Source organism: Pseudorasbora parva, chromosome 9 (genome assembly GCF_024679245.1).
Source record: "Pseudorasbora parva isolate DD20220531a chromosome 9, ASM2467924v1, whole genome shotgun sequence".
Taxonomy (NCBI): Eukaryota; Metazoa; Chordata; class Actinopteri; order Cypriniformes; family Gobionidae; genus Pseudorasbora; species Pseudorasbora parva.
In genome coordinates this window covers 8,302,911-8,312,707 of record NC_090180.1, presented here as the reverse complement: position 1 = coordinate 8,312,707, position 9,797 = coordinate 8,302,911, and the positions used below count along the sequence as shown (strand labels likewise).

At 34.4% G+C, this 9,797-nt stretch overlaps 1 protein-coding gene across 2 annotated transcripts; it reads left to right on the top strand.

Annotated features, from left to right (window-relative positions):
- Positions 1-3,800: 3,800 nt before the first annotated feature.
- Positions 3,801-8,035, top strand: ttpa (tocopherol (alpha) transfer protein). Of its 2 annotated transcripts, XM_067453709.1 has the most exons (6): positions 3,802-4,080; positions 4,721-4,874; positions 5,047-5,240; positions 5,438-5,548; positions 6,984-7,204; positions 7,345-8,035. In XM_067453709.1, the coding sequence occupies exons 1-5, from the start codon at positions 3,886-3,888 to the stop codon at positions 7,191-7,193; spliced, it is 864 nt and encodes a 287-aa protein (XP_067309810.1). In that variant the 5' UTR covers positions 3,802-3,885; the 3' UTR covers positions 7,194-7,204; positions 7,345-8,035. The 2 variants fall into 2 exon arrangements, with proteins under 2 accessions (XP_067309811.1, XP_067309810.1); XM_067453710.1 differs by having other exon boundaries at positions 3,801-4,080; positions 6,984-8,035.
- The last annotated feature ends 1,762 nt before the right edge of the window (positions 8,036-9,797 follow it).

The following is a 9,797-nucleotide window of genomic DNA, read 5'->3' as shown; positions in this document are numbered from 1 at the left end:
CTGCACTAATTATTCTCTCTAAATCCCATGTCAACCTTCAACAGTAAAACACATGAATAGAGATGAAACTGCACATTTAATTCTTTCAAATAAATAATATATTGCATAAATTATTCTTGAACTGACCAAGGGGACAAGTTTACATTAAAAACATGCATTTTAACATTAGACGTTAAATTTGGATACAACTGTTGTATTGAGAACTGTTCTATAATATATGCAGTATTTAATGCAATTGCAACAGAAGTAAATTAATTAAAGAAAAATAATAACTTTTTATTATCCTTTATCTATACTTTAAATTAGAGTATTTAATTACTTAGTAGGAATTTACAGCAAACACTGCTCCCACTTTAATAGGCCTATACCCATATGAAAGATGACTCTGGTGCAGCCCTTGTTCAGTGATTTACATTATTTGTTGTTTGGAATTATGTATTTTCACTCATTTCATGTTTAAATATTTTTTTAAAAAACTTTAATTTTTATTTCTGGAACTGAATTTATTTCTTGATTTTTTGGAACTGAAATTATAAATTCCTGCCACCCCTGTGCAGCATTAAACAGTGGAAATAATGCAAATTTACACATCACTTCTTATGCAGCTTCTATGCTATTTGGTTTGTATATGATATTTTTAAGACAAACACTTTAATGTTGATGCAAATATATTAATCATTTCTTCAGACAATAAATGCAATTTAATTCAAGTAGACAAGGAGGTATGTACTGTATTTTTTCTTGCCATTGCCATATTTTATTAAGAAAATACATAATAAGCAGCATCAAAAATAATGAATCCAATAACCGTTGAAATAAGCATGCTGAATTGCTGACATGAAATAACTCCCTATAGTGCAGTACATTTTACACATAAGTAAAACAGAAGTAGCCCATGAAGAAATATGTTGCAAGGACAACAACATTTTGTTGAGGTGTCATGACATTTTTTTTTACAACATCACTTCAGAATAACTAGATTTTAACCATATTGAAAACTATGTATTCTATATAGGACAACAAAGATATTTAATTGAGATGCATTGACCATTGTAATCAACATTTTGAAACAATTTAGCTAACATTTCATATTTTGTTTGAAATTTCACAAAATTGTGAATACCGGTACTTGCATTGCCAATGCAATTGCATAAACACTGTAAGCCTATATAGGCTGTAACATGTATTTAAATAAACACTATTAGAATAGTCACAAACAGGCAATTTCAGATTTTTTGAAGATATGTGGCTGCGCTCTTGGCATTCACCGCGTGCCTTAATTGAAATACATTAAATCAAGGTCCACTGTGAACACGTACAGCGAGAGCCAAAAGTGCAAAAAGAGATTCTTCAGTGCCTGATGAACAGCTAAACATGTTTTAGATTTAGGATATTCATTATGACTTAGTCTGCGCACCATAGGCCAGACAAATTGGATTCTGCCAGCAGGTGTATTTACTCAAAAGCATACTTAAGGCCTATTTAGATGTGAATCTCATCCTGGTAGCTGAATGTTTCCTTATCCGGTGAGCCTGCTGATACTGGAAGCCTATGTCCTGATGGACAAAGCACCTAGTCGGAAGCAATGGATTCAGAATGCCTGCACATCCAGGGCATTAAATACAGCGTTCCATCCCTGTAACCTAAAATATCAAAATCATAACAGTTAAACCACGATGGCAACCAGGCCTATTTGAAATGCAATACACAGAAGAATAACGTCGAACATTAGACAACATTCGCAAATGAAGCCCAAATGCCTCAAATGTAAAATTAGAAGAAAAGAAAGCATCACTGATCCGAAATATCCGCAAATTAAATTGTACCAAAATACGCAGAACATACATAAGGTTAATATTCTTTAATCCCAATGTCGTCGGCAGGCAGCATCCGTTTAATGCCCAGCATCATCACTGCATCATCCTACAAGGTGGAAGAGACTGATTTGTTATCCATGTTCGTTTTAGGATGTAGGTGTTCATGTACATACCTCCGTGAAGCCATGCAAAAGTGTTTATATCGCTGCTTAATATTAAAGAGGAGGACTTTCAAATAAATGACGAGTCAACGACATAAATATGGAAACTGCGCCGAGCGCTACATTGCAGGGGAGGCGCGTGACGTCACCATGCAGACAGATGTTCAATTCCTGCGTCCTTGAGCTTAGCTATACAGGGCAAGCTATGTTAGCCAACAAATGACGATCCAAACGATTGATTTATTATGTATTACCCTGTATGACAACAACGGTATGCGAACAGCGAAGATCTTAAAAAAAAAAAAAGCTATTCGATCATAAGTTATAGCCTAAAAATTGGCTTTCTGGGAAGATGACAAACAAAGCCCAAACGTGAAATTGCTATTATCATGAGTTTCATCAAAAAAAAAAAAAAAAAAAAAAAAAAAAAAAAAAAAAAATATATATATATATATATATATATATATATATATATATATATATAATATTATATATATATATATTTTAATTGTTTCATATAGGCCTACTAGTTTATAGCCTACACAAAATTAAAAACAGAACAGAACCGAAAAGAAAAAAACATAATCTGATTATGTAATGCATGTTAGGCTACTTGTAGGCTAATGCATTAATTGTTTTAAAAATCAATAATCAGTTATCAAAAAAGTAATCTGATAGGCTACGTAATACGTGTTATTTAATTACTTTACTCATTACATCAAAAAAGTAATCTGATTACGTAATGCATGTTACTTTTTTATTTTTTATTTCACTTTTTTTTACTTTAAAGTTAAAGTAAATTAAAAATATATATTTTTTACTTATTACCTCAAAAAAGTAATCTGATTTTGCACATTACTTGTAATAAATTACTTGTTACATCAAAAAAGTAATCTGATTATGTAATGCATGTGGTTTGTTATCCTCACCACTTGGATAATGTTAATTTCAGATGAGATTGAAAACATGCTCGCTTTTCCCACAGTCTGAAAACACCAATAGATGAATGTAGACATCTGTGCTATGTTATTTTCTTAGAGAGGAGAGCTATGGAAATTCATGCATTTTGGACAAAATCAGAATCATCACAAAAAACAAAAAACAAAAAAAAAAAAAACAGGAAAATGGACACTTGACTTGAGCATTTTCTATTTAGTCTGAGTTGGGTTTCCACAAAGTTGTACCTCCACCAGACCTTTGATGGAACAAATTCAACTGCTTTGCAATAATTGAAGCTGTATTATCATAGTATTAATAGTTTTCACATGATTTTATGTCATAACATCATATAGCTTCATTGTATTAATTGGTATATTAACACACAGGCTATTACTGTGCTATTATTGTATTTTGTTTAATACAGCTCTTTCAGTTAAAACCCAAAAACGCATAGGCTATACTGTCCACTCAAGTGGACATCTGAAAATCTCTTTGAAAAGATAAAAAAAAAGTTCAGACTTTGTTTTTGTATGCCCTACAAGCAAAACGTATAGGGAAAACAAATATTGACTGATGTTGTGACTCATGGTTAATAAACTGGCTATCAAATCGGTTGTTAACAGAAATCAAATAGCTGTATACAATTGATTAAATTTTAGTTAAACCAATTTAAAAAATAATAATAACATTCTTTTTAGCCTATCCGGGGTTTTTTGGGTGGGGGTGGGGGGCTACTTGCTACACAAGTTGTTATCAACAGTTAGTTTATCTCAGTTTTGAATCTGGGTCGTGGGTCTTGTCTGTTTAATTCAGTTCTCAAAGTTGGCCTGGTTAATGTTTCACGAAACTTGACTTGTACAAAGGTGAAAAAACATTAGGCTATTTCTCATGTGAGGGGCTCATTCCCTGCCCCCTTTTATGTGAGACCGCTGCCCTGAGAAAATGACACTCGATCGGCTCGCGCAAATATGAAGTCTGAAGAAGTTAACAACATCGAAGAATTAAATAATTTACCCGTCGATTCTGTTCGGATTGCGCCGTATTTGTCAGAGCTGAAGCAAAAAGCAGAAGCAGACATAAGCATTCGACACTTGGATTTGTCTAAAACATTTCTGATACGTTTTTTGCAGGCGAGAGACTTTGATGTGGCACTGGCGTTCAAGGTATGGAACACTCTTTTGCCTAAACTCTGACTGAACTGTAAATGAGTACTGTGTAAACGGATGCGCATGCTTTCTGTAGTGATAGTCACACCGTTGGTGATGCGTGATTTGATTAGCAATAACATTTAGGCTACGGGCTGAAATTGCACAACACCTCACATGTATGCATACAGGCCATCATTTCAGAAGTGAGAGAGACAGCATTATAGAGTACTACCAGTTTATTCTGACAGGTTTTCTTTTTTTCTTTTCTTGTTTTGAACTGGCTTAGATCTTCAAATGCACTGCTGAAATAATAATACATTTTATTCAATAATATTGTCCCTATACTGATAATTATGTACTACAAACACTTGTGTGGTAAGTCATCATGGATTTTATGTAAACAAGAAAAGTAAAATAATAATAATTATATATAATTTAAAAAAAAAGATTTATTTGTGAGCAGAACTCTTTAATCAAATCGTTCACTAAAAGTTTCCAACTTTGAAAATTACCAGAATTTTGCAACACTAATGTGAACACACTTCCCCCAAAATGCATCCTACACATTATCTACACCCATATCCGAATGTATGCAAAAAATAATGCATAGTGCAAACTGAGATTAATATATCATTGGCCTTGTGTTTTTCAACAGCTGTTAATTAACTATAATAAATGGAGACAAGAATGTCCAGAAATAACAGCTGATCTGCGGCCATCATCCATCAGAGGACTTCTCCAAAACAATTACCATGGAGTTTTGAGATCACGAGATGAGGCTGGAAGTCGAGTTTTAATCTATCGCATTGGCAAGTACACACACACACACACACACACACACACACACACACACACACACACACACACACACACACACACACACACACACACACACACACATACATATATATATATTTGTTTTTGTTTTTTTGTTTCTGCAATTATAAGGGGGAAAATCACATTTTAAAACACTGTTTTCAGGTCAGTGGAACCCCAAAGAATTCACAGCTTACGAGGTTTTTCGTGCAAGCCTCATTACGTCAGAACTGATTGTTCGAGAGTGGGAGACTCAAAGAAATGGACTCAAAGTTATTTTTGATCTCCAAGACTGGTGCTTTGCTCATGCTCTGCAGATAAATCCTTCCTTGGCAAAAAAGATATCTTCAGTACTCACGGTAGGTATCAATTAACATTTTCACGACAGATTATATTTCAGTGAAGAAAACCTTGGTTATCATCTGTATATATTTGTCATTTGTGAGTTTCTCTTATAGCCAGCTTTTAATTCATTTTAAAAATGGAAAAATTGTATGAATACATTATGGAGTCATTTAAAATAAATCCAACAAATACCAAAAAATCTGTTTCACAGGATTCCTTTCCTTTGAAAGTACGCGGCATCCATTTGATAAACGAGCCCATTTTTTTCCGCCCTGTCTTTGCCATGATCCGTCCATTTCTTCCAGACAAAATCAAACAACGGGTTAGTAACATTGAAATAAACTCTCTCTCTTTCTCTCTATACACTCACCTAAAGGATTATTAAGAACACCTGTTCAATTTCTCATTAATGCAATGATCTTATCAACCAATCACATGGCAGTTGCTTCAATGTATTTAGGGGTGTGGTCCTGGTCGAGACAATCTCCTGAACTCCAAACTAAATGTCAGAATGGGAAAGAAAGGTGATTTAAGCAATTTTGAGTGTGACATGGTTGTTGGTGCCAGACGGGCCGGTCTGAGTATTTCACAATCTGCTCAGTTACTGGGATTTTCACACACAACCATTTCTAGGGTTTACAAAGAATGGTGTGAAAAGAAAAAAACATCCAGTATGCGGCAGTCCTGTGGGCAAAAAGCCTTGTTGATGCTAGAGGTCAGAGGAGAATGGGCCGAATGATTCAAGCTGATAGAAGAGCAACTTTGACTGAAATAATCACTCGTTACAACCAATGTATGCAGCAAAGCATTTGTGAAGCCACAACACACACAACCTTGAGGCGGATGGGCTACAACAGCAGAAGACCCCACCGGGTACCACTCATCTCCACTACAAATAGGAAAAAGAGGCTACAATTTGCACAAGCTCACCAAAATTGGACAGTTGAAGACTGGAAAAATGTTGACTGATCTGATGAGTCTCGATTTCTGTTGAGATTCAGATGGTAGAGTCAGAACTTGGCGTACACAGAATGAGAACATGGACCCATCATGCCTTGTTACCACTGTGCGGGCTGCTGGTGGTGGTGTAATGGTGTGGGGGATGTTTTCTTGGTACACTTTAGGCCCCTTAGTGCCAATTGGGCATTGTTTAAATGTCACGGCCTACCTGAGCATTGTTTCTGACTTTGTCCATCCCTTTATGACCACCATGTACCCATCCTCTGATGGCTACATCCAGCAGGATAATGCACCATATCACAAACTTGAATAATTTCAAATTGGTTTCTTGAACATGACAATGAGTTCACTGTACTAAAATGGCCCCACAGTCACCAGATCTCAACCCAATAGAGCATCTTTGGGATGTGGTGGAACGGGAGCTTCGTGCCCTGGATGTGCATCCCACAAATCTCCATCAACTGCAAGATGCTATCCTATCAATATGGGCCAACATTTCTAAAGAATGCTTTCAGCACCTTGTTGAATCAATGCCACGTACAATTAAGGCAGTTCTGAAGGCGAAAGGCGGTCAAACACTATTAGTATGGTGTTCCTAATAATCCTTTAGGTGAGTGTATATATATATATATATATATATATATATATATATATATATATATATATATATATATATATATATATATATATATATATATATTTGTATATTATATATTTGTATATTATATATATATATGTATACATACACATAATCGTTTTAATCAGTTTAATATCTATGGCAATGCTTTTCCTTATAGATTCATATGCATGGCTGTTCATATCTCCGAAGTCTCTGCAGTTACTTCCCGAAGGAAATCCTCCCTCCTGTGTATGGAGGAACCGGACCCAGCATAGATGAAGTGTGCCAAGAGTGGAATGAGTTCATCATGCAGTCTGAAGACTATCTCTATAGGCTCTCTATAGACTTAGGTGGAGGAGATGCTTCCCAGTCACCCGCCTATGACTGATTAAAATGAAGGTACATCTCACCATGTGCTCTTTGTGTTCTGCTGTGGCAGGTTAAATACTTTCTATGAAATTAAGGATAATATTGCTGACTTAAATTGTAAAGCATATTAGTGTAAACTTTTACTGAATAGGATTTTTTTTTTATTCCAGACTGGAAAAAAATTGACATTCCCAGTTGTCACATTTGGATAATGTGATTTTATTGAATTCTATATCTCACAGATATTCACTGCAAGTATTTGATATACCTCTGAAGATACAATATAGCATTACATTTAAGATGTGTTGCTTTTAGAAGGATTTTGTAGTCACTTTAAAATAACACAACTAATGTATAATGTTGTATGTGACTGAAATACCAAAGTGCCTTTGTTCCTTTTACTTGTGAATTGTCATTGTTTCTACTGTATTATTTTGTATAAAAATAGACATAACTCAGGATTCTGTGTTTCTGAAAGTTACATATCAAGGATCATGAACTGTTTCATTATAATAAAGCTCTATATAAATTCAATATATAAAATAAATAATAAAGTCAAATTATCTGTAATGTATTGGTAATCTGCAGCATTCTGTAACCTTTGATGTATTTTGGTTTGCTCAGTTGGGGACACCTACATTTCAACTATATTATGATCTGCCCGCATTGGCACTATATGATCATTGAAATTAGCTGGATAACATCACAGTTTTCACCAGAGTGGCTGTACAGCTGAATCAAATGATGTTGCATTATCTTCCTGTTAACACTGTGAAGCGGCTTTAAAACAATCGGACTTGTAAGCACTATGTAAATAAAGGTGATTTTATTTTATTTATTTTAAATAAAAAGCTGAATGGATGTATGTACTCTTTCATCTACTCTAAGTGGGACTGTAAAGTGGCACTTTGGTCTATTGCCTTTTGCTCTGGCTCGTAAACAAATATAACCAGAGACTAATGACCTTACTAGAGCTCTTCATGTTTACAGATTTCCTTAATATGAATTTCTGAAACCATGTATATACCTCTTGTTTTGTTTAATGCTGTCAGACAATGTATCTAATAATGACAGACAAAAAAATCTCTTTTACATTAGTGGCTTATTTAATTAATTGTGTTGTCATCACTTGTTAACCAACTGTAGATTTTTTTTCCACATAAAAATGATTACAATAATAATACACAATGTGCTACTCAAATAAACTTGGGAACTGGACAATCACAAAGGTCGTTGTGAAGATTTTTTTAGCTGATTTTTGCAATCTTCCACAGCCTTCAGTATTCAGTTCAGTTAAGCTGCCAAATCCAGTTGGGTGTTCTGCAGAGGCTCCAGGCTGTGTACTACATTCCTGCCAAATTCTTATTATCTTCCATTATCTTGCCTGTCAATTTGGATTGTAAGATTTAAACAACAACAACAATAATAATAGCACAAATAAATAATTATAAACCCATAGCTTTGTAGTCTAGCAGTGGTAAGGGACATAACAATGAAATGTCTCCATGGGAAACGTAGGAGATACTAAGATAACAAACCCTTCCTATCACCATTGTGTTATTGGGTAAGGGCTGTAATGCTGTGTTGTTCCAGGGGGACAATAGGTGTACTAAAAGTTTTCCAAAGGAAAAAAACATCAACTGCAACAAACTTATAATGTTATTTCTTGCATAGCATATATGAGGTACTTTAATCTAAAACATTATTTGTGCATATTAACCATCAAATCACACTTTTGTGCCACAACATTATACCCTGTCCTGTACTGTAAGAATATGGTTGATTAGACAAGAATTGCATGCCCTCTGCTGGTAAAAACAAAACAAAACAAAAAAACATAATGTACAACAGGTCATACCTCCAATTGTTTTGTGAACTTTGTACATGGCATACTACCAACCAGTAATATCCAAAGCAAACTGCGAAACATTATGTGGTGGTGACAACAACCACTTTAGGATGGATAGGCGAAAGTATCCTGAAGATTTGCACTGTGAATTAAGTAAACTACACTTCCTCACACATACCAAATGGCGGGAAAGGCCCAAATAGTTCCCATACCTCTTTTATTCCAGCAAAACATGCACACAGCAAGAGTATTGTGGTAGATTAATATTTTAAGTTGGAGCATTGAATACATATATTACTCAAGTTACAATTAGTCTTGTGCACATACTTTCAATCTTTAATCCTGCCTCTTATTACAATATTATAACTTTCTTGATTTTTCTTTTCTTTCTTAGAAAACATGCATGCGGGACAGATCAAGTGGCAATTGTCGTTTGAAATAATAAAAATAGCATTTTTGCATTTACATTGATTTATTTAAGTTAAAAATATTCCTTTTTCTTATCTTTCCGTTTCTTTGATTGACCTGCATATCGAGTATGTCAATATTCAGATCTGCCAAACAAGCACAGGTCTCAACAAAAGCTTTTGACAAATAATTTTAAAATAGTTCCACTTTCCTAGGTTACTTGTCCAATTGTACAGTAAGATCTGGGTGTTATTTTCAGCTGAATGATTGTAACAATCATTAAATCTGAAAAGCAAATTGCTAATTCATTCTTTGTTTTAAACTGAGCGATTACAACACTTAATAATGACATTTTCCAAAGCACAA